The 26,113-nt window shown below is 44.3% G+C and overlaps 1 protein-coding gene across 4 annotated transcripts in view; it reads right to left on the reverse strand.

Moving 5' to 3' along the window:
* Positions 1 to 26,113, reverse strand: part of ATGRIP (Golgi-localized GRIP domain-containing protein) — a 167,492-nt gene that overhangs the window by 9,569 nt on the left and 131,810 nt on the right. For all 4 annotated transcript variants that reach the window (XM_086812509.1, XM_086812507.1, XM_086812510.1 and 1 more), the window contains 7 exons: positions 9,848 to 9,956; positions 9,672 to 9,751; positions 9,457 to 9,585; positions 9,258 to 9,358; positions 9,040 to 9,173; positions 7,662 to 7,753; positions 7,386 to 7,505 (listed from right to left, as the gene is read on the reverse strand). In XM_086812509.1, coding sequence (XP_086668635.1) covers positions 7,386 to 7,505; positions 7,662 to 7,753; positions 9,040 to 9,173; positions 9,258 to 9,358; positions 9,457 to 9,585; positions 9,672 to 9,751; positions 9,848 to 9,956 — 765 coding nt within the window. The remainder of the gene's footprint in view (positions 1 to 7,385; positions 7,506 to 7,661; positions 7,754 to 9,039; positions 9,174 to 9,257; positions 9,359 to 9,456; positions 9,586 to 9,671; positions 9,752 to 9,847; positions 9,957 to 26,113) is intronic.

A 26,113-nucleotide genomic window follows, 5' to 3' on the forward strand; every position in this document is an offset into this window, starting at 1 on the left:
TACATCTATGACCAGAGGAGCTGCTCCAAACTCAGCTAAGATGATTTCAGCACATCTTTCCTTCTCCAATCCTCCTCTCCTAAATCTGGTTCCCAAGATGAGGCACCATATATCAATGCACGGTGCATGTAGTGTCAAAAGGCCAACAGTTGGTGTGAGGCTCTTGGAAGTGGGCCTGGAAACACACCCTCTCTAGACAGGATAAAGCCGCATACATTCTTGCAAGGCGGGCTTGGGCCAATAGTCTCATGGAAAGATTGGGCCTGTAAAGGTCACTCCAAGGTGGACATAAGATGAGACGATCTCCACCTAGGCTTCTCTATATAGAAAAGACCGACCAGTTCTCTCTCGGTAGGAATTGTGAAAGATCATGATTTTGGTTTTGCCAAGCTTAGCCGTAAGGTCTCTCTCATCACAAACTTCTAAAATGTGTCAAGATGTCTCTACAAACCCTCTACAAAATCAGAGATCAGCAATAGTACAGCAAAATGGGCACAACTACTTGAGCCAACTATGAGCCCGTCCCCCAAGCGAGCAAGAAAGAAATTATATTAACATCTTCAAAAGACCCAAAGGGTCTATGAGACCAAAATGATGTACACAGTGTGTCCATGAAATCTTGTCCCCCAAACGAGCAAGAAAGAAAGAAAGAGAAATTATATTAACATCTTCAAAAGACCCCAAGGGTCTATGAGACCAAAATGATGTAGACAGTGTCCATGAAATCTCGTCATGGATGAAAAAAGAAAAAGCAACAAAAAACTAATAAATCTCAGGCTCTAAGGTTATACAAGATGAAAACTCTAGATCCTACTATGCCAAGTATAGGGTACAATAAGTGATGGGATATGGGAGAGCTAAATAAAAACAGTTAATTAACCCTGTATGCTGGGTGATACAAGAAGGCTAGAGATGTTGATAGACTGCTGTGAGGATGAGGCCGCTTGATGGCGGGCCAGGATCTCCTGAATCTGGGGCTGATCTGAAAGCTAAGATCTTGGACTCTAGATCCTACTATGCGAGGTATAGGGTACAATAAGTGATGGGATATGGGAGAGTTGAGAAAGAAAGAAAGAAAGATATATTAAGTGTCTACTAAAGACGCAATGGGCCAATGAGACCAAAGTGATACAATAATGTCCATGGCATATCTCATCATGGAACGGAAAATAAAATAGAAACGAAACAAAGTTATCTCATTGGGGTAGTACAACACTATCCATGGAATCTCATCATGGAATACCAGAACCTGGACCAGAGAGAAGCATCAACCCCCAATAGATGGTATACCACTCTCCAAAATATCAAGCATGGGGCTAATGACTATGGCCGGGAGGTCTCCCTCAACTACATCACGTGGAAAGGTAGCTCAATGGTGGTGGATAATGTACTGGATCTAGAGTTGATGAAGGGATTGTGGCTGACGTTTGGGGGGCCGGGGGCATCAGGCATGCTAGAATGTGGAGGCCCGGTTTGAGGTAACTCCTCTCGAGCGAGGTGGGGTCCACAGGATCCACTGTATGGGTGTCCTCCACCTCCTGGGTCCGGGCCGAAGCTCTCTCAACAAAGTGTCCCCGTGTCTTGGGAGCTCAAGCAGGAAGAGCCCTAAACAACGCTGGTCTGGGAATCAATGATCCTGGAGAGTGAACCAAATCCCTCACGAAACAAATAGTGAAACCTCTTGCGGATCTCATAGTGTACTAGGCGACGACATATCTAATGCTCCTTTGTCTCAGCCGCTGTGTGGTGAAATCAGCAGATCCTCTCCTCCTTGGGTCTCTGTATGACCTCCACGGCTTTGAAGACGTGCTCGGCTCTACCTGTCTCCAATTTTGAGGTAGTGGGATGAAACACGTATCTGGCCAATCGCAATCCGCATGGCATGGGACATGTGAACACTCAGGTAGCCCAGCTGCGGGATGAATCCATCCTCAGTGAGCGTGAGGAAGTGATCTCTGTAGAAGTGCATCTTTGTTGGGAGCTCCAAAGGTGTGATCCATGTGCAGTGGGTATAGATCTAACGGGATAACCTAGTTGGTGTCCTCCTAAGAGAGTTGGAGAAAAGGGGAGTCCAAACTATACTAGAGGGGTGGGAGGTTCTCCACACAGAGCCCATATACAGAGAACCAAGTGAAAACTAAGGCATACCTCTCGAGGACTCCAGGGCAAGCCTCGGGTACTTGCGGGGATCCATGTGACTAATACGACGGAGGTATGTAACTGTCTTGAAGAGTGCATGTTGCAACAACCTCTACCCGGATAATCTGAGTAGCCTCTACCCAGATAATCTGGTGTGGGACTGATGGTTTGTTGCAGATCATACGGGAGAACATAGTCCTCTCAACTCGCTGTCAATCCTCAACAAATAAATCTAGTCCCCAAAAGGTTGTTCCATACATCAAGGCTGGTGTGATGAGGGTGTCAAAAAGCCAACCCTTTGTCCTAGGCAATTGGAAATGTGTCTGGAAGCACTACCGCTCAAGTAAGCTCAAGGCTGCATATCCCCGTGTCACTCTAGCATGTGTTGTGGGAAGCATGGGCCATTGAAGTGACACCAAGGTAGACATAGGATGAGACAAATCTCCACAGGACCCCCTCTGTACGTGAAGCTCAATCTAGATATGAGGGGGTGGGAGGTATTGAAGACCATTAACTTGGTTTTACCAAGGATAACAAAGAGAAAGAACGAAAGATATATTAAGCGTCTACTAAAGACCCAATGGGCCTATGAGACCAAAGTGATACAATAATGTCCATGGCATATCTCATCATGGAATGGAAAATAAAACAAAAAGAAAACATAAACATAGCTATCTTATTGGGGTGATACAAAACTGTCCATGGAAACTCATCATGGAATACTAAGAACATAGAATGTAACACGCGGAAGCTCTCGGAGTCTTCTTTCAGCCCTAAACACTCTTGGAAAACCATCTGATGCAAAACGCAGATATAGAGAGAGAGTAGAGAGAGAGAGATGTGCTGGAAAATTCAGTATATTCTATGGTACAAAAAGGTACCTAAATCTGCAGCCATGGGCTGCCTTACATAAAAGGTGGTAACACACCCAAAATCTGTCCCCTTTGGGACCCCTAATGATCCAAACCTCCAGAGGGAGAGAATGCCTAGAACAATGAGCAAGTGGGCCTATTTATAGCCCTTGGGATCCTTGGGGAACTGGCCGACTGCTGGTCGGCCAGCAGCCCTGCCAGAAAATACCAAAACGCAAGTACTTTTATTAGATGCTCTTGTCTTTATGATGCGCTTCAGCCCCTGGCCCCTCTGGAATCAGCCGACAGCCCTTATCTGGATCATGCGCTTCAGCCGTCTGCTTCCCTCCATGATCCCACTTGTCCTGCTCCATGTCCACCACAGATGCTACACCTGAAGCTCCTACATTCTGGTTCTACCTATCTTCTACTGGTTCATGGTCTTTATCTGTTTTTCCCCTTTCTGGATTTAGCCTTGAGAAGGTCCATGGCATTGCTTATGCACATGACATCCCCCTCTGCTAAACTTGATGACGGAAATCCAACCTGCTCTTGGATGACTGTCATCATCCCAATCCTTTTCCTGAAGTCCCTCTGTCATCCATCCATCCCTGGCAAACCCTTTTCTCTGAAATCCCGGCGCATTCTCCAAACCACTCTGTCTCTGATGAAGATCTATGCATCTGTTTTCCTCCAGTCCACAATCTGTTCCTGCCCTGACTTTGAACACAGTCTTGGTCTTCTTTCCTGGGAACTGAGTCTGGCACTCTCACATCACCCTTGGAGGATCAACCTCCCTTGGGACCGTTGCCTGAGAACCTATCTGGCTCACGGAACTGCCATCCCCTTTGGCACTGTGGAACACCACCAACAAACCTCCTGGGAGTTCTTCCCGATCTGTGTTCCTTGCCTTGGGCTTTGAATCCGTGTACTTTCCTGTACCTTGGACCTGTACACTATCATATGGGACTGAATCAGCGTTTAGCTTTGCTGAGCCTGATGCTCTGATACCAATGTAACACGCGGAAGCTCTGGGAGTCTTCTTTCAGCCCTAAACACTCTTGGAAAACCATCTGATGCAAAACGCAGATATAGAGAGAGAGTAGAGAGAGAGAGATGTGCTGGAAAATTCAGTATATTCTATGGTACAAAAAGGTACCTAAATCTGCAGCCATGGGCTGCCTTACATAAAAGGTGGTAACACACCCAAAATATGTCCCCTTTGGGACCCCTAATGATCCAAACCTCTAGAGGGAGAGAATGCCTAGAACAATGAGCAAGTGGGCCTATTTATAGCCCTTGGGATCCTTGGGGAATTGGCTGACTGCTGGTCGGCCAGCAGCCCTGCCAGAAAATACAAAAACGCAAGAACTTTTATTAGATGCTCTTGTCTTTATGATGCGCTTCAGCCCCTGGCCCCTCTGGAATCAGCCGACAGCCCTTATCTGGATCATGCGCTTCAGCCGTTTGCTTCCCTCCATGATCCCACTTGTCCTGCTCCATGTCCACCACAGATGCTGCACCTGAAGCTCCTACATTCTGGTTCTACCTATCTTCTACTGGTTCATGGTCTTTATCTGTTTTGCCCCCTTCTGGATTTAGCCTTGAGAAGGTCCATGGCATTGCTTATGCACATGACATCCCCCTCTGCTAAACTTGATGACGGAAATCCAACCTGCTCTTGGATGACTGTCATCATCCCAATCCTTTTCCCGAAGTCCCTCTGTCATCCATCCATCCCTGGCAAACCCTTTTCTCTGAAATCCCGGCGCGTTCTCCAAACCACTCTGTCTCTAATGAAGATCTATGCATCTGTTTTCCTCTAGTCCACATGTTCCTGCCCTGACTCTGAACACGGTCTTGGTCTTCTTTCCTGGGAACTGAGTCTGGCACTCTCACATCACCCTTGGAGGATCAACCTCCCTTGGGACCGTTGCCTGAGAACCTATCTGGCTCACGGAACTGCCATCCCCTTTGGCACTGTGGAACACCACCAACAAACCTCATGGGAGTTCTTCCCGATCTGTGTTCCTTGCCTTGGGCTTTGAATCCGTGTACTTTCCTGTACCTTGGACCTGTACACCATCATATGGGACTGAATCAGCGTTTAGCTTTGCCGAGCCTGATGCTCTGATACCAATGTAACACGCGGAAGCTCTGGGAGTCTTCTTTCAGCCCTAAACACTCTTGGAAAACCATCTGATGCAAAACGCAGATATAGAGAGAGAGTAGAAAGAGAGAGATGTGCTGGAAAATTCAGTATATTCTATGGTACAAAAAGGTACCTAAATCTGCAGCCATGGGCTGCCTTACATAAAAGGTGGTAACACACCCAAAATCTGTCCCCTTTGGGACCCCTAATGATCCAAACCCCTAGAGGGAGAGAATGCCTAGAACAATGAGCAAGTGGGCCTATTTATAGCCCTTGGGATCCTTGGGGAACTCGCTGACTGCTGGTCAGCCAGCAGCCCTGCCAGAAAATACCAAAACGCAAGTACTTTTATTAGATGCTCTTGTCTTTATGATGCGCTTCAGCCCCTGGCCCCTCTGGAATCAGCCGACAGCCCTTATCTGGATCATGTGCTTCAGCCGTCTGCTTCCCTCCATGATCCCACTTGTCCTGCTCCATGTCCACCACAGATGCTACACCTGAAGCTCCTACATTTTGGTTCTACCTATCTTCTACTGGTTCATGGTCTTTATCTGTTTTGCCCCCTTCTGGATTTAGCCTTGAGAAGGTCCATGGCATTGCTTATGCACATGACATAGAAACATGACAGCAACATCAGCTCCGAGTAGATGGCATACCACTCTCCAAAATATCAAGCATGGGGCTAATGAGTATGGCCGAGAGGTCTCCCTCAGCTATGTCACGTGGAAAGGTAGCTCGATGGCGGTGGAGCATGTCTTGGATCCGGAGCTGACGAGGTGATCGTGACCGACGTGGGAGTCGAGGGCGTCGGGCATGCTGGAGTGCAGAGGCTCAGTCCGAGGTAACTCCTCTCAGGTGACGTAGGTCCTGAGCAGCTCGTGGAGGGTCCACAAGATCCACTATGTTGGTGTCCTCCACCTCCTGGGTCCAGAAGAAACTAGTGATGGTTGGCTGGTGAGGAAGGGGGCAGGGTGGCTGGGGCTGAGGCTCTCTCAAGAAGGTGTCCCTGTGTCTGCAGAGCTCATGCAGGAAGAGGCCCAGGCAATGTTGGTCCTAGAAGTCAATGATCCTGGAGAGCGGACCGAATCCATATGAGCTTCCCGGCTCTGAAGATGCGCTCAGCTCCACCTATCTCCACTCTGAGGCGGTGGGATGAAACCCGTATCTGGCCAATCGCAATCCGCATGGCATGGGACATGTGAACACTCAAGTAGCCCGGCTGCTGGATGAATCCATTCTCAGTGAGTGTGAGGAAGTGTCTAAAACTAGTTGTACTTTGGTTCTCACCCTCCAACTCCCTGAAAAAAAGCTCACCATGGACTCTAAAGCTGAGGCAGAGATTTCAGTCATAGTCTCGCTCACCATGATGATTATGAAGTTGCTTGGTTCCATTCTCTAACCTTGTGAAAAGGATTTCTGAAGTTGGACCACTCTTGGCACGCAACTTCATTAAAATGTTGAGCTAAGATGGGAGCCATTATATTCCACCCATAAGCCAAAACTCTGTTTTCAGCTCCTCGTGATCTCTAGCTCTTCCACCGTGAAATTTCACAATGGTGTCTCTCACATTAGTACTAGATAAAGAGAATGTAGAAGGTCTAGGTATGTGCGACAGATCTAGCAATGGCTGGTTGGAAACTTCAAGCAGTGCCTAGATATTTTGACTCCATATATGGGTGGGTGTCAAGGGGTGCCTTTCAACAAGGATCCTTCAACCTTTGCTTGAACCATTGTCAAGAACACCGACCAAGTGTTTCACCTGCTAACTAAAAAGAGTCCTTTTTTATGCAGAGAAACCTTTTCCCCTCAGTCTTGGGATTCTTGGCTGAAAGTTTACCAGCTTTTGATTCATTTGAACGTGTTTTAGGTCTGCAATGTGTTTTGAGGAATGGAATAAGGAAGGAAGGAAGAAAGCAACAGTGATGGAAAGAAGGAAGGGAAGGAAGGAAGAAAGAAAGAAATAGAAACCCTATAATGCAAAAACCCAGAAAACATATCATGAATGCACAGAAACCCTACACCAGAGAGAGAGAAAGAGGAAGGGGGGGAACAGGGTGGAGGAAGAGAAATTCATTAACATCTACAGAAGGCTGAACTGGTGTATGGGGGGCTCCCCATGGCTGTCTTCTCTCGGAGGGGGAGATTTGCGGCGTGCGTATATTTAAGTTACCAGTGAAGATATTTATCAAAAAGAAGAAAGGGAAAGACAATATTATTTCCAAATTCACAGAATTTCCACTGACCTTTGGTGCATCAGAGATAACTCTCTGCATCTCCCTAAGTTCTTCTAACAGACGAGCAATCTCTTGGTCCTTGGACTCCAGCATGTTGTTTGCCATTTCTCGAAATGCATCATGTTCTTCCTGAAGGCTTGTAATGATACTAACACATGTGAGTAAACATAGCCAAACTACAGAATCCCAGATAATTTCTTTTGTAAAATGATTCTCGTACATCATGCATAAATTGAAAACATATGCAAGCCCAACAAATCATGACCTTGGGAGAGATTCCTTTACCTTGATATGGGTATAGCTTTCCTTGAGTGACATAACCTCCTTTTCTAACTGGCCATTGGATGCATCTTTCCCTTTCAGGAAGTTGTACTTTTCTGAACTCAGCAAACCAAGTTAAGCAGAAATGAGTACATCAAATGTGCAAGAGATGCAATCACCATAATATCCTGCAGTTCAATCCAGCAGATAACTCTGACTTAATACGTCAGGAGAATGCACTTCAAGGCAGCAGTACACCGCCCCTCTTTGTGCAGGCTGCAGGCTTAATATGTCTAAAACTCTCGACTTTGAGTTTCAACCATACCAACTTCTTGTCTCATAAAGGATACTCCCTAAACTACTGCAAATTTGTTTTCCATTTCATTTGCTGAAAATAGATTGACGTGACAATTTTGATGATAGAAGGCAGCATGAACAGACGCAATGCGTCGTCAATCACAACAAAGCAGTATCCATGTACTAAGGCAAATCTGGCAAGATCAGGTAGATAGTAGAAAAGCACCACCCATGGCCTGCCATCTAAATACCTGACAGGGACACCTAAGTGCCCACTGTGCTGTCCAGATGGTAGCAACCAATAAGATGGCAAAATTACCTACCTTTCACATGTACACTAATTGCATTGGCCAGAGCAGAGTGTACACTGTAGGTAGCATCTACAAACATGTGTCGAATCTGACACAATCTGGATGAGATTACACCAAGACCACTTACAGCCATGGAACCCACGCCCCCTCTTCCTTGCTGATTTTCTCTCCCACAGGGATCCCACTGCTTGCTTGTTCTACTTGCCTTGACATGACAATAAAGGTCAAGGAGCTTTAGGAATGTAGGGCATGTACCACGTAGGAAGTGGAAACAGAGGGACATGCAATATCCCAATGCCAAGTCATAGTTTGGATTGTATCCTACTCATCTCAAAACATGATCAAGATTTTGTTGGATCTATAGAACTACAATCAGCACCCACAGGAAATCAAGAGAGCCCCCACAGGAAATCAAGAGAGCCCGGACACCTTGGCACCTTGGGAAGCTGCTAAGCTGAGACGTTTTGTTAGTCTAGTGGTTGCAAGGGTGGCTGAGAAGTCACTAAACAAAAAGGTTTTTTCGTGTGGTGGTAGTGGGTGGGTTTTGTTTTTGTTTTTTTTTTTCAAAGGGCCGCAGGGGGTGGGGGAGTTTGGTTGGTTTTATGGTATATATAGGAAAAGGATAGCCAGACCATGGGGCCGCAGGCAGTCACGCCAAGTAACTACGAAGGGAGGAAATGATGAGAAAGGGACTGTGAATAGATGCTGGTGTGGAAGGGCTGCAGGGGTAGGAGGGGATGTGTGGCTGGCCTGGCTGCACCTCAAAAAAGTCAATTACCTACAAAGTCAATTACCTTCCCATGCTCCATTGATTTCATCCACACGATTTTGCCAAGCCTCCTGTTCAAGAAGCATGCGTGTTTTTGTTGCCTCCAGCTTTGCAGCCAGTTCCCGAATCTTTTGTTGGGCATCCAGTAGTGCAACAGATCTGAAAATTTTATAAGAAAAAACAATAAACCTGAATGCTATCCTGCTTAAGTAATTTAACCACAATGGCTGCAAAAAGTTTGACCTTGCAGCAAACTGGCTTTCGTGCTCCATGGTAGCATCTTGTAGAGCTTTGACTGCACGGTCTCTTTCTGCTGCAGCTGCATCTGCCACCCTTTGAGCTTCCTAAAATACAAACTTGTCCTTCAGTTTATTCAGTAGACAACCATATATGTACTTCAAGCTTAGAATATCCATTTCCATAAAGTAATTTACAAGCTTACTTTCAAAGCTGCCTCTTGTGTGGCCAACTGCTCAGCATCTTTGGCAGCAGAGAGCTCCGCCTCTTTCTTCTGAAGCAGAGAGTATGCCCTGACCTTGTACGCACCAAACTCCTTTTCTAGAAGGGCTGCCTGCCCAATGTTTAGAAAGATTATTAGGCATCTCCATAGGCAGCTTATGGTTTCAGTCTTTCTACAAGGTGACTCTGCATACAAACCTGCCCTCTAGAAGCACCCAATTCTGCCTGAGCTAGACTTAATGCCTGCCGTACTCCCTGGAGTTCAGACTCCATTTGACCTGTCATAACCATGAATAAAACACTTTATTGTTTCATGCTTAAAACTATAGGGAAGATTTAAGTGACAATGAAATCAACAATTTTAAAAAAATTACCTTTTGCTTTTACAGCAGTGATCTCTTGTTGCAAGTAAGACTTCTCACTTTCCTCCAGCTTCAATTTCATAGCTTCTAAGGTGGCATCCCATGTTTCCCGCTCTTTCCTCTGAAAATATTCATAACACAATTAAAATAAATACATGAATACTGCAACTTATTGGGATAAAATACTCCTTCAATTTTCATTCCTCAGAGCAAAAAGGTGGTTACCATAGTAGTTATTCTACTCAGGTTTCCCAAACATAACAACAAGGAGGAGCGTGCAATCTTCAATACATGAAAGTCCACCAGGAAATCTTCACAGCATCAGCTTCAAGGTGCAACATGGTATGGCTTCAGAAGGGGAGCACCCGTGTGGGCCCACCAGTTCATCAGGCAGCCCTGGAGGCCACCCAACCTCCCAATTTATCAGATTGAGCTGGCCGAGCCCGGGTTGTGATGCCACCCACAGATTCTATGCTACTCAACCCATCAAAAACTTACAAGAAAGCACAAGTATGTGTATGAAGCAGCTCTCGTTTAAGATTGCCATTTTCCCACAGACACCAGCAGCCAGCCTGCACAGTTTCTATCACTTGTCCCGAGGCAAAGGACACAGTTGGCCATCATTGAAGGATAAACACTAAGTGCATAGCCAATCAAATGTGCCCTAGTTCACTTTAGAGAGCACAAAAGTACATACCACCACAACATTACAGATTGCTCAAAAGCACCTTCGAAGAATTGAGGATATCAGGGTGGGCAAAAGCACAAGTTTAGATAAAAAGAGATAGAACACAGATACAATTTGGCACCTCTGTTGCAGATCAATCCATCAGACCTAGTTTTCAAACTTCCCCTCTATCATACAAAGCAACAATAAAAGAAAGATGCATAAGCCAGTATATTACCATCGATGCAGCTAATGAGGATGGGCTGCAATACTGATGCTCCATCCTCAATCATGGGAGACAAGAAATACAGTTGGGGACAGAGAGGGTCTCTTCCTCACTGGCTGGCCGCTCTTGGAGGAAGGCTACCTCATACAACCGGGGTGGTGTTTGGGGGGGAGGAGAAACAGCCAAACAAGTGGCCAGTAATGCCAAGTAACCTCGCTGTCTTTGATCCTGAGGAAAGGACCACTGCTCTAGATCTGCAGAAAATCCTCTCAGCGTTTCCACATACCCTCCAGCTGCCTGGCAACTTCTCCCACTGGCCACGGAGGGTGTGTATGATGTCCGTCCATATGCTCTGGAGGACTCGGCACGTGCCTCTATGGCCTCGCTGCAGCAAGCACGCCAAATGTGCCATGCTGCAATACTAGTAACGATCTCCCACCTCTGACAGGTGCATGTGATACTCCTCCCTCCTAGAGATGCTGAAAACAGGACTACCGTGATCCTGATGAGTCCATGGCTCTTTTATATAGATTTGTTGGTTGATCTTGAACAGGACATTCAATCTTTATTTTTATAAGTGAATATATTGTCGGGTACTATGAGCTAGGAACTATCGAAAAGGCCCCTGAGGGTTTTGAGCGTTTTGGTTGCCAATGATGCCATAGGTACACCGATGAAGGAATGATTGGAAATTAGGATTCAACCGGATATTTTGGAGGATTATGATCAGTGACACTATGGTTTCATTAAATGATTGTTTTAAAGATAGCTGAATCTGTGAAAAAGGCAATTTCATATTGGATGTGTAAGTGGTGTGACTGGCGTTAAATTTGCATGAATATCTGACTAGGGAGGCTGGGAACTCTTTTCCCTAGTACCCAAACCTAACCAAATTCCTAATTCGATCCCATCACTACAGTGGTTGGGCGGTTGGCTAACCCATGGGATTGGGCTGGACTGATGGATCCGTAAAATGAGACTCAATTCTGTTATAGTACGATAGATGAAGTAAATCCCGGATAGTAATTGTTCTATGGAAAAAGAATCAACGGTTGTGCCTCTCGATGGGGGCAAAAGCGTTGGTTTCTATGATCCAAGTGCAAGTTTCTTCCTTGATCTAACCAAGTGATTCACAGGTTCGGTCGGATCAATTTGGTCAATAATGACCTTGACTACGTTAGAGTAAAAATATCCTGGAGGAATCGCCCGTGCTTTCTGGGCGAGGGAAGTTTTTTCCGGGTTCGGTTTTGGAAGAACCGGGGGATTAGTCTCTTGTCCGGATATCCGTGGGCGAGGCCCCGAGTGAGAGGCCCCGCCCCGCACAAGAAGTGCTACTTCCGCTGCTAGCACCCTCGAATTCGTTTCGCGAAGGGGGCAGGGATCTTTCAGTTGGTAACAGAGCGAATTGACTCAAGTGGATCAACTGAAAAGCCAAAAATGTCAAAAATTTGTGAAGTAACAGTAAAAGGTTATAATTGTGTGATAAAATTCATACAAATTGATATTCAGAATGAAGATTCATAAAATTGAAAGTGGGTCTTCAGATAAAGTACCACAATTGTATGGAAATCCCTGACTTGCTTGAGGCCTAGTCATGATGGTATTTACCTTATAATTCCAAGGACCGTAACTACCCGTATATACCGAGGGGATAACTGCAGCTCTTTATTGACAGTATATACGAGTAAACCTAAGACCTTGAAATTATAAGTAAAAATGCTATCCAGATGATGAATTCGAATGTGGTTGATATGATTTTAAAATTCTGGTTGAGAATTGATGAGTTGATTTGGATTCTGATTGAAAAAGATGATTCCTGAATTTTGGTTGAAAAGCGATCAGTTGAACAAAGTCACAATGAGGATGAATGGGACGAGTCTCTGTGATGATGTTCGTAACTGGAATGACGATAATGACTTCAACAAATCACTACGAGATTAGTGGATTGTGCTGACAGATTGCTACTGTTAACACTTGACCTAGTGGATCCAGTTAAGGGATGACAAAATAAAAACCTGCATAACTGAAACTGCTATGGAGGAGGAATGTTCAGATGGAATTTTCGGTCTGATGGACCATTATTGTGTTAAGAATATGAATGATACGTTCTGAATGAATTGTTATCTGATAATGAGTTCTATATAAGGGATCCTTATTCCATGATTATGTGGAGAGCTGACCAATCTAAAGAACCCCAGAATCAGTTGGATCTAAAGTCGGATTTGAATTGTAAATAAAAGGACTTAACAAGAATTTTCATATTGATAGGATCATGGATCGAGGTCGTCGTGGTAAGAATGATAACCCCCAACTCGATGAGGAAGAGCTCGATTTGGATGTTCGTAAAACTCTTCATAGATCGCAGACTGGACCTTTCAAGGGTGAAGGGAAAAACTTGGGCGAGACTGTGGAGAAGTGGATCAAAGCAATGGAAGAGTACTTTGATGTCACCGGGTAAAATGAGAAGAGCAAAATGGCTCTTGCAAGGCTGAAGATAGTAGAAATAGCCAGAGTAGCATGGAGAAACCACTGTGAGACAAACCGTGTGGATCGAAACACTCAGTCATGGAATGATCTCAAAATTTACTTAAGGAAGAGATTCTGTCCTCCCAGCTTTTTGGAAACAAAGATGAATGAATTCTTAGAGTTAACCCGAGGGAGCATAACTAACAAGGGAGTGAAATGCTATAATTGTCAAGGATTTGGACATCGCAGTATGGATTGCCCAACTCCTTTTAGAACAAGGTTTTCCAGGCAAGAAAATCAAGGATCAAGATTCCAAACTTTGGCTCCTTTCTTCCAGAGTAATCAAGTTTCTTTCCGCCAAAATCACAGAAATCCCAGAGGTAGACCCTCTAACCAAACCGCAGTTTCAATCCAAAGTAATGCAAGACCTCCGCCTCAGAACAGGGAAAGTCAAAAAGAGATGTTTCCAAATCGGCCGTCCACTTTCAAGGTAGTAACGCTGGAAGTGATTGATGAAGAAAAAAAAGATGAAAGAGATCATACTCCACCTACGAGATGAGGACATCTCGCGTTTTTTAAGTGGGGTAAGATGTAAGATTCCTTCCTCCAGCTTTTGAGGTGTACGGGTGTAAGAACCTCCCCTTCTGATCTTGTAATTATTCCCCTCTTTGAAATAAAAGAAAGATTCTGTTTTACCTGTTTTGACCTAGAGAAATGAAATGAAATGATATATTAACGTCCTCAAAAGGCCAAAATGATTACAACAATTGGTGGATCTGATACAATGTCTCTGTAAGAAAAGCTAAAACAACTACACAACTAACTAAAACTGAAACAACAACTATGAGGAAAAGTAAGGTACTAGGAGCTCCTAATGGATAGCATCTGGGAAGGAAAACTCCAGCAACAACAAAGGTAAGCATCATATACATCACTATCCAAAAATGTCTCTCATCGGTCGATGGCGGATATCCTCAATGTCCTCCATGGTGAGTACTCTGACTGGACGTCTTCCATGCCGTGCTAGTATGGTCCTGATCCTCTGTTGTAGTCTCCGCCGGTGTCGAGATGGGCCTCTCATCTTGGGACGCCTGGACTGCCCCAGCTCTATAGCCCGATCAATCAATGTACCTCTGGTGCGGCTATACTCTGGGGCTAGTTGCAATGCCTGCTGGCTTGACTGCTCAATCTCTGGTCGAAAGAAGTCTGTAATCTGCCTCTGTAGGTATCTCTCCCTCTCTGATCCCCTCCCTCTCAAGAGACCCTCTCTATGTCTACGTAGCTCCAGCAAGTATAATCCGAGGCATCTCTGATCCTGGTATCTCATGACTCTGGAAAGTGGTCCAAAACCCTCTTTGAACAGGCAGTGACAACGGCCTCGTATCTCATAATATACTGGACAGTGACATATGTAATGTAACTCTGTCTCTAGCTCCATCTGGCATAACTGACAAATCCTGGCCTCAGTTGGTACTCCTCTGAATCTGCCAGTCTCAATCTCTAGCTGGTGTGAGGATGTGCGCATCTGACCAATAGCACACCGTACCCCATGAGAAAGATGAGTATCCATGTAGCTGGGTCTAATCACAAACCCATCCTCCGTGAGCTGGAGAAGATGATCTGTATAGAAAGCCATCTTCGTACCAAGCTCGTACGTCGGCTGTATCCATGTTCTCCTAGTGTCCAGTTGAGTCAAGTCCTGCCTGATAAGTCTCGTAATCTCTACCCGTATGAGAGAGAGGGAGGGTGCATCCAAGGAGTACTGAAATGGAGGTAGCCTGTCCATACTAAAGCCATGCAGAGAGAAAATATCTAGAGAGAGGTAATTTAAAATTGAGATATTTTTTGATATAAAAATCCTCCTAGTGTCTAAAATGGTTTCCCCTGAAACAGAAATTCAAAAAGAACTGTCCAATGTGTAATTGGAATTAATTGAAAATAAGTATAAAGGACCTTAGCCTAAGGGTCTAGATTTTCAGAAATTTTTGGATTATGGTCTAATTAAGATTCCTATGGATCAATAAGATCAATCCAAGTGTCGGGAGGAGATAAATCCAATTTTTAAAAGAAAAATATCCAAAATTGAGTAAATACCCACATAAGATGAAGAGTTGACTAAATACAAGATTTATTAGTAAAAAACTATGAATATTACTAAAAAAAATAAGATATTTTGGGTATAATGATTCAATTTTGACACCTTGGTAAAGAGAAGGAGGCTCTTCAAGGAGGCGTCTATTTCACATGTGTGGTGGAGTTTTAAACTCAAAAATATTGTGATATTTTTATCTCTCCTCTCTCCTGGATCAAACCAAATCAAAAGGGAGCCAAATTAGATCCAAATCTTGTCCAAATTCAGCCAAACTGAATCTGAAAAATTCTAGAAACTAGTTGGACTTGGTTAGAGGCCTCCCTCACCTATAAATAGATCCTTAGCCCTTTGTAAAAAAATATGAGAACTATACCATGCCATACTGAAATAATGATATTTTCTATTATCCTCTACAAATTGAAGAGATTGGAGCTTCTCTCTCTCTTCAATCCTCCTTGGAGTCTTCATCAACATACCAAACCAATTGATTGGTTGGGGACCTCTACTTTGATTAAAGAATGAAGCAATCTAAGAGGTAAAGTGTGGTTTATGGTCTTTTTTTAAAAAAAATCTCCAAATGTTTCTCTCTTCTCAACCCCTTTCAAGTTTGAGAAACATTTAATTGAATGGCTTTTTAATACAATTGAAGTTCTTTAATGAATAGTAGTGATAAAACACATAAATTTTCATTTATGCTTAAATTAAATGTTTTTTTAAAGCATGTCTCTCTCTCCCGCAAAGAATGGTCATTCCTATGATCTATTCTATATTCAAATGAAGCTTCTCATGAAGCAATTCTCTAATTTAAAAGTAATTTCTATGTTTGTCAAATTGAGACCAAATAAGTGACTTTTTAATGCTTTTATGCTATTTAATTCATGAAAAAATTAGGAATCAACTTCATAATTGGATATTGATCCAAATTAATGGTTATTCTATCATATGATATTACTAAACTTTATGTTTTCAAAATTATTGAGAATTATCAATAATAGCAACGAAGCTATGGCAAAATTTTTGAAAAATTAACACATAAATCATTTTCATTCATAATATGAAAAGAGGACTTCCTACCATATTCTAGGATTAATCATCCTAGATTAATTGAATGATTCTCATTATAATTATGAAAAAATTTATTTTTAAATTTATGCATAAATAGTTAATTAGAAAAAAGAGAAATTTCTAGTAATTCATTTTTATGTTAAAAGAGTAATCCCCATGACAATGGATATCCATGTATTCCAATGAAGTAAGAGAAAAAATGGGATGCTAAAATAATGTATATTTTATTTAAAAATCAAAGAAGGATTTTAGTTAAATTTATCTTTTTGCATGGATAAATTTAAATGATGAAAGAGAAATTCCCACCATATTGGAATTCCAATATTTAAATGAGCAAAGTGTAATTTTTAGCATATTGAAATTAGTGAGTATTTTATTTAAATTTAAAGATGAATTTTAGATAAATTTATTTTATCTATGAGAAATATTTAAATGTTAAAAGAGGAATTCCTATGACATTTGGAATTCCATCATTTAGATGGGAAAAGAGAAATTCCTAGCATATTGAAATAATGGATATTTTATTTTAGATGAATTTATTTTATGAGAAATATTTGATGATAAACGAGGAATTCCCATGACATTGGAGTGCAAATAATTAAATGCAAAAAGAGGAATTTTCATGGTTATTGAGATCCAAGAAATTCAATGGAAAGAAGAGGAATTTTTAGTATAATTCAATTTATAATTATTTACCAAAAGTAAAAATATGGGTAGAATTGATTTCTACAAATCCCATGAATTCTTTTATTCAAAAGAGGAATATTGAATATAATTCAATTGAGGAATTGAGAAGGAATATAAAAATAGTCGTTCGAGAAAAGGAATCTTTAATTAGGCCAAGCAATTGGTAGAAATTTAGAAAAAGTCTCATTATCGGTATCAAACTAGAAAAAGCTATTAAATGAGAACAGTATGTGAATGGATGTGAACGATGAGATGGGAGGATATGTGAAAAGGTGAGATGGGGAGTATATGGATGTGGATGTGGATGTGGATGTGAAAGAATGGATGTGGATGTGTGTGAAAGAATGGATGTGGATGAGAATGAAATGTGGTGTGATGTATAGAGATGTGATGTGAGGTGAATGTGATGTAGATGTAGATAAGATGTACCGACTATCCCCGAGCCCAAGGGATGCACACATGAAATATAATGAAATACATCATACCTTTACCTTGATGTCCCATACCATCAAGAGGTATAACTCCAATTCAATAGCATGTAGCTATAGTGTGAAATGGTAGGTGAGTAGTTATGATCCTCTACATAAGAGAGCATAACATGACCTAGCCTCAAGCTAACATCAAGAGACCATAGCCTAAGCCTCAAGATAACATAGCCTTGGCCACAAGATAACATAACCTTGGCCCCCCTTGAGTGTGCCCCATGCCCCTATTATATAGGAGGACCCTTAAGTGACTCTTGACTCTCCATCTCCCATGTGTGACCCTTGGATGCTTGACCCTAACCTTAATCCTTAAGGTTAGTCCTAACCCATGTTGATGTAAAGAGATGTGATGTGATGTGAAATAAATGTGGATGTGAAGTAATAGATGTGAATGTATGGATAGATGTGGGTAGTCGTATATGTGAGCGATTGGAGGGATGTGGATGAATGAGATGAGACGTGTATGAATGAGATATGATGTGGATAGATGTGATGTGATGTAATGTGGATAGAATGTATGTGATGGGATGGTGATGACAATGAATGTGATGAATGTGAATGGATGGATGTGAATGGATGAATGTGATGTGATGGATGTGAATGGGTGGATGTGATGTGATGTGAGTCGGACAAGTATGAATGAATGATATGTGATGTGAATGGATGAGATGTAATATCATGTGAATTAAGATGTGAATGAATGATATGAGATGTGAATGGATGAGATGTGATGTGATGTGAATGAATGAGATGTGATGTGAATGAATGTAATGTGATGTGATGTGCATCGAGGTAGATATGAATGGATAAGATGTGAATGAATGTGATATGATGAGATGTGGAGATGGGTAGATGCGAGTGAATGAGATGTGATTAGGGTAAATGAGGAAAGATGTGATGAGATGGAAAATGATGTGATTGGATGAGAATGGATATACATATGAATTTGACGTGGATTAAGTAATGTGGATTAATATGGAACAATGTGGAAAGATGAGAGTTCGTTATAGAAACTGTATTTATGACCTGTTTTAAAATGACTGTTTTATGTCAATAATACTGGGAAAGCATTTTGACCGTCTTGTGAATGAGGTCGTGGAGACCTAACTGATAAAGTTGCAACGGAGGACGTCTCGCGTAGCAAGGTCGGCCGAGGTCTTGACCAGCCTCGGTTCGATTTAAATGGTGAGCTTTCGATACGGTGGACGAGGAACCAAGGAAGCGGCCTATGAGTGAAGCGCTAGGTGACCTGCGCGAAGGATCCTAGAGGGTGCTGACCATACGGTGCTCGGGCTTTGGATCGCCGAAGATACCCACACGTGCATCGTGGAAGATATTGGAACAAGGAGTAAGAGTTGTTTTCTGAATTCGGGCATGGATCTGGTTGATTGAACTTACTGGTCCCCAACGGATGAGTCCATGGCTCTTTTATATGGATCTGTTGGTTGATCTTGTTGATCTTCAACAGGACATTCCATCTTGATTTTTATAAGTGAATATATTGTCGGGTACTATGAGCTAGGAACTATCAAAAAGGCCCTTGAGGGACAGGTGGTGAACGTTCTGGTTGCCAATGATGCCATAAGTACACCGATGAAGGAATGATTGGAAATTAGGATTCAATCGAATATTTTGGAGGATTATGATTAGTGACACTATGGTTTCATTAAATGATTGTTTTAAAGATAGCTGAATTTGTGAAAAAGGCAATTTCATATTAGGTGTGTAAGTGGTGTGATTGGCGTTAAAGTTGCATGAATATCCGGCTAGGGGGCCTGGGAACTCTTTTCCCTGGTACCCGGGATAAAACCTAACCAAATTCCTAATTGGATCCCATCACTACAAGGGTTGGGCGGTTGGCTAACCCATGGGACTCGACTGATGGACCCGTAAAACGAGACTCAATTCTCTTATAGTACGATAGATGAAGTAAATCTCGGATAGTAATTGTTCTATGGAAAAAGAAATCAACGGCTGTGCCTCTCGATGGGGAAAAAAGCATTGGTTTCTATGATCTAAGTGCAAGTTTCTTCCTTGATCTAACCAAGTGATTCACACGTTCGGTCGGATCAGTTTGGTCAGTAATGACCTTGACTACGTTAGAGTAAAAAAACCCTGGAGGAATCGCTTCAGCTTTCTGGACGAGGGGAGTTTTTTCTGGGTTCGGTTTTGGAAGAACTGAGTGATTAGTCTCTTGTCCGGATATCCGTGGGCGAGGCCCCGAGTGAGAGGCCCTGCTCCGCGCAAGAAGTGCTACTTCCGCTGCTAGCACCCCTGAATTCGTTGCGTGGAGGGGGTAGGGATCTTTCATAACTAGGAACTTGAACATGTTAAGTTGTCTACTAGCATGCAAGTTGTTCACTATCTTTATTTCCAATCCATAGCCTGTTTAGCTAAAATATCTAGTTCATTTAGTATGAGAAAGAAATGGAGTGATGCAATGCTAAGCTTTAAGTTTATTTAACCATATGGCTCATGGCTCATAACCATAAGTTGGTCAATTAGGTGTGAGTTGGTCTAAGATTTTAGTTTAATTAGCCATATGGCTCATGGCCATGAGACTACTGATAATCAAGTCATCCACATAAATTACTAACAACATGATCTCTCTATTTGTCTTTTTCACATAAAGTGAAAAATTTATGAGCTGTAATTGTATGAATTGCTTGTTATGATTCATGTAATTTGTTTGATGACTAATGGCTATTACACCTCTAATGTCTTTCGTTGTCAAATCATATTTTCAATTTTATATTGTCTTTGTGTTTTTTTGCAATGGACATTTTCTCGTTTCCGTTTTCCACTAAATTTTGATGTTTCCATTTATTCATGAGTCACCGTTTCTGTTCCACTATTTCCATTTCTGGTAACTATGGGGATTGGGCATCATCAACCCCTCCATTCAAAGCTGAGCCTTATTGGGCAAGTTTATTGTTCAAGGTCTTCTTTCGGTGGTGAGCCTTGGAAGGACTTCCTCCTGGCTAGGATCTCCGTCTACACCCTCATCCTGGGAGGCCCTTGGCCTCATGATACACAATGGATTTTCACATAGATGTAGGCACAAGGTATTAGCCCCGCATTTGAGGACAGATTTGCAGCCAGTCTCTTGCATGCTTGGGATCATCTCAGGCCTACCCTTCAACAACCAACTCCAGTAACCTCTGAGGAGCAGTTCCAACAACCTCTATTATGGAACCCCATGGTCCAACTGCCTAGTGCACACATGCTTGGAGCTCGCACACATGTATCGTGGGGAGCTTTGAGCACGGGTCTTATTTGGTCCCTTGGAGATTGGCTTGCTTTTAGACAGCTGCCCCAAAGGTCCAGGAGAGAGGCTTTAGTGGGATCCGGGGCAGAGACAGTCTTAGCCTCAACATCGACTCCTCCATCCCTCCAAAATGTTTGGCCCTATGACCCTACTCCCCCACAGTGGCTAGGAGTGTTCACTAGGCATGATATATCCCTAGCAGTTTATGGTGCAGATGAGAGTTCCGCATTCCTCACCTTCTCTATAGGGCTTCATGGCAGATTGGAGAGAGCAGAGACCCCCTTAGAGGACTTCAAGGGATGCACCTTGCAAAGGATGAGGGTGATTGGTTTTCATGCACATGAGTGGCACATCGATCCTCCACCGGCCAAGGTGGCCAGAGAGAGACTCTAGCACTTATGGATTTGGGAAGGCCGGCCACATGAGTCTCCAGTGGGACCCAAGAGAGCAGACATGGTAGGATCCACAAGACAGTGAGGAGACGCCTAGCACCCCGTTTTTTGCTTACATTGCACAGCTACGCTGAAGGATTCAAATGTTTGAGTTGGAGGGCAGCAAGACACTTGTAGTCCCAAGGCCTCGCGTAGCGCTCTCTCAGATTTCTGGAAGCGGTTGTGGGATAGTTTTCGGCTGAGGAAAAACACTCTTTTCATGTGGCAGCTGGCACATAGGAGCTTGGCAGTTGGCACTTGCTTGGCCATTGGGGGTAGACAGCAGGCAGTATGTCAGAGATGAGGCCATCCTTGAGAGTCTCAACATCATTGCCTTTGGGATTGCCCAAAGGCGTAGCATGTTTGGCAGCGGATCCTACACATTTTCACTATGGATCGGGCCCCCGCTCGTATTGTTACATGAGGCACAGCTGCTTGGGTCACTGAGGCCAAGATCATCATGCCATATGAGGAGGAAGGTGGGGGATTAGCCCTTCAAGTCTGTCACCTTAGTATTGCCACAGTGCCCACTCTAGCTCCTCCTATAGGGCGTTGCACACCAAGTTCTAGCCAAAGACGTGAGAACTGCAACAACATAGTTGCATGGCATATATGGAGAGCTTGATGTAGCGAAGCCATCAAGGGCACCCTCACCCTGCCTGCAAAGCCTATACGAAGCATTTGGCTCGATATCATTGAACATTCATACCCTTCATGGTCAGTGGAGCTAGATTCAGGGTGGCCCAGACCGCATGTGGAAGCACCGAGAGGCCTTCTTAAGGAACTAGTGGCACTGTCCCTTTCTTTCAGTTAGTGATGGCGAGCCCACTTGGCATTATAGACCATCGGTGTGGTTGTTTCCCCCTCCCCATGTATGAGATAGCCTTCTCCTCCTAGAGCGGCCAACCGGAGAAAAGCATCCCCCCCCCCCCCCCCCCCCCCCCCCCCCCCTTAAAATATCCTTCTATTACTTACCGAGAAAAAAGTCAAATTGGCTAAATACAAACTCATCCTCAAATGGGAAGTGAGAACCAAGGTGTAAAAAGGGGAGGATGCTCTTCTCCTGTAGCTGGCCGCTCTAGGAGGAGAAGGCTATCTCATACAGTGGGGGGAGGGGGAAACAACCACATAGGTGGTCTATAGTGCAAAGTGGGCTCGCCACCACTGTCAGTAAGAAAGGGATTGATCATCGTGACGGCATATCCTTAGGAAGGCCTTGGTGCTTTCGCATCTGGTCTCAACCACCCTGAAGCTTTCACTAGTGACCACAGACGATATGAATGATATCAAGCTAGATGCTCCAGATGGACTCCACTGGTGAGAGTGCCTTCGACGCTTTCCAATGACCTATTGTAGGTAAGGCTGGAATTGGCACTACAAAAATACCAAGGTGAAAGACCTGAAGGGCTAGTCCCTCACCCTCTTCCTCATATGACATGACGATTGTCGCCTCAATGGCCCAAGCAACTACGGCCCACATAACAATGTGCAAGGGGCCCGATCCACAAGGACAATGCATAGGATCCACTACCAAACCTGTTGAGTCTTCGAGCAATCCCAAAGACAATGACACTAGGACTCCTCAAGATGGCCACACCTCGCACATAATGTTGGCCTATCCCCAATGGCCAACCGAGTGCCAACTACCACGCTACTATGTGCCACCTGCTGCCACATGAAGAGAGTGATCCTCTGCGGCCGAAACTATCCCACTACCTCTTCCGAGAAAAAGTACGACGAGAGGCCCTGGGACTACCAGTGTCGTGCTACTACCGGAGTGCCCTCAATCTCTGGCATCTGAATCCTATGGCCCAGCCATGCAATGTATGCAAACAAGGGGGTGCCCAATCATGTGCATGGAAACCAATCATCCTCACCCTCTGCAAGGTGCATCCCCTAAAATACTCCAAGGGGGTCTCTGCTCTCTCCAGTCTGCCGTGAGGTCCAATAGAGAAGGTGAGTAAGGTAGAGCTCTCATCTGTGCCATGAATTGCCTCAGGTATATCATGTGTGGTAAACACTGCTAGCCACTATGGGGGAGGAGGGTCCAATATCGGGGCCAGCCACTTCGGAGGGATGGAGTCGTCGATGTCGAGGATAAGTTTGTCCTTGCTCCAGATCCAAGTAAGGTCTCTCTTATGGACCTCTGGGGATAGCTGTCAGAATGTAAGCCAATCTCCAAGTGACCTAGTGGGGCCCGTGCTCAAAGCTCCTCATGCTATGTGCTAGTAATACATCAGCCATGATTCCCTCATCATCTCCAGATCCAAGACATGCTCCACAGCCATTGAGCTACCTTTCCATGTAGGGAGTTTTGAAAATCCCCCACCATACTTTGGGAATTCCAAATGGTGGCACTTTTGAATCTACTTAGGGTGCGTCCAAACTCTGAAAGATGCCAAGGGTCTTGTTTGCGCTGAGAGCCAAAATCAGCTCCTCCCAAGCTTTGTACCAGAAACTGTAGCCATGCCACGTCCGAGTCTATCCTCTGCCAACTCTAGCATGTTAAAATCCCCATACATACACTAGAAATCCACCTACGGCAGGGATTGACGAATTATACTCCATAAGGTGGCCCTACCTACTGCGGCGTTCGGCGCATATACATTCAAGAAGCCCGCACGGTCCTCTCCAATCCTGATGGTCACCCACTGAGCTCGTCCAGTGACAATGGTACCTGAGTCAACCACTGCCGGCAATAGCTGCTCACTGACAGAAATGCATACTCTAGCCTGTGTCTCGGAGGGGCCAAAAGAATGGGACCAGAAGGTGTGACTCTTGCCTAGGAGGATCTTCCCGCGACGGCAGGTATGTCTCTTTGAAAGATCGTGCTCCTGAAAGAAGAGAAAGTCAATTGATCCACCAACTACTGCTCTATGAAGCTACTCTCTAAGGACACCATGCCTATGAAAGCATTGTGGACCCCCCAAACCCAAGATGTTCCATGAGAAAATCCACATAACTAAGATATGAGGGAGGTAGAACTGTCGGAACTGCCCTCCACTCGAAGAGTCTTGGGCGTGGATTTTGATGGAGAGTAGTCTCACTGACGGTCCTCGGGCAGATGGGCATGAATCCTGCCCACCCTGTGGAGCCACTCTGTTCGAGCCCTAAAGTATGCATACTCTAGACTCCACCTATCACTTGGGCGTGGATTTTGATGGAGAGTAGTCTCACTGACGGTCCTCAGGCGGAGCCGCACCAGATGGGCACGAATCCTGCCCACCATGTGGAGCCACTCTGTTCGAGCCCTACAGTATGCATACTCTAGACTCCACCTGTCACAATGTAGGTATCTATAGGAGGGGGAAAGGGGGACTCCACCTATCACAATGCAGGTATCTATAGGAGGGGGAAAGGGGTACTGCCACTGAACATGAAGAAACACAAAAAGCAGCACCTCCAGGTTGGAGGACACCATCTCCCCTTCCTGAACTTTATGGCCGAGCCACCCAACTCCATCCGAGCCAAAGGCCAAAAGTGGGTAGTGATACACACGTCACACAAATGGTGCGAGAGCTCTATTGCCTGCCCCTGAATAGCGGCGGACACCGGCTCTATGTTCAAATCCGTCCCCAGTGTTGCCCTCAGTGGGAAGGAGGAGGTCATTGCACCACTCTTTGCGGTGGACCGTCTGGGGTGATAAAACACTACACACATACAAATGGGAGCCAACGTCTCCTCAAACATACCAACTCCTTCGACGAGAAGGCATCGGAAGAAGCTGTAGTCAACTGGCTATCCCAACACCCTGGGAGGGCCGCCTAGTGACTCTAGAGGTAGAGCCCGAACCGGAGAGGCAGCGATGGTCATCTCCACTGGCTCTGTAAAATGACGAATCAAACGGCACACTGAGCTAGCGAATTGCCTCCGCTCTGGGTGAGGTACGGCCAGAGGACGGCATAGATGCTCCGAATGATAAAAAACAGAAGCAGGATGTAACACACACAAGAGAAGCAAATCCTAATCCATAATCATCAATCATAAAGAAGGAGAGAAGCCATAGTCACCATCTCTCTCACACACACAAAAGGGAACACAACATAGTGTTATGTCCACACTACAAAGTAAACCTAATGTAATGTCCACACCACACATGACCAGCTGGACGCGGTCATAAACACACCACACGATATCTATCTACCATACTGTCACTCTGTCAGCACCCATGAGCTATCCTCCAGCTGTATACGAGCTTGATATTTCAACACTCCCCCTCAAGCTCGACATGTCCATCTCTAGGACTCCCAATCTAGTACGGAAATACTCGAACTTATCCTTACCAAGTGCTTTGGTAAAGATATCTGCAACCTGCTCATCTGTCTGCACATATGTCAAATCAACATGCCCATCTAGCACTTTCTCTCTGATGAAGTGATAGTGGACCTCAATATGTTTGGTCCTGGCATGATAAACTGGGTTGCTAGCAAGCTGAATACTACTCATGTTGTCACAATGAATGACAACTCTCATATCACTCTGTAACCTGACATCATCTAGCAACTTCTTCAACCACATAGCCTCACATGCAGCTATGGCTGCTCCACGGTACTCTGCCTCTGTGGTAGATAAAGCAACTGTAGGTTGCTTTTTACTGCTCCAACTCACAGCTCCACTACCAAGGCTGAAAACATAGCCACTGGTAGATCTCCTGTCATATGCACTACCGGCCCAATCTGCATCTGTATATCCATAGACATGCATGTCTTTTCCTGCCTCATAGAAAAGACCATAATGCGCGGTAGTTTTGACGTATCTCAGAATCCGTCTCACAGCATCCAAGTGAGGTTTACGAGGACTCTGCATAAACTGACTCACCAAACCAACTGCATAACTGAGATCTGGCCTCGTAATGGTCATGTAGATAAGGCTACCAACCATTTGCCTGTAC

Source organism: Cibotium barometz, chromosome 18 (genome assembly GCF_041138505.1).
Source record: "Cibotium barometz isolate CiBa-2024 chromosome 18, ASM4113850v1, whole genome shotgun sequence".
Taxonomy (NCBI): Eukaryota; Viridiplantae; Streptophyta; class Polypodiopsida; order Cyatheales; family Cibotiaceae; genus Cibotium; species Cibotium barometz.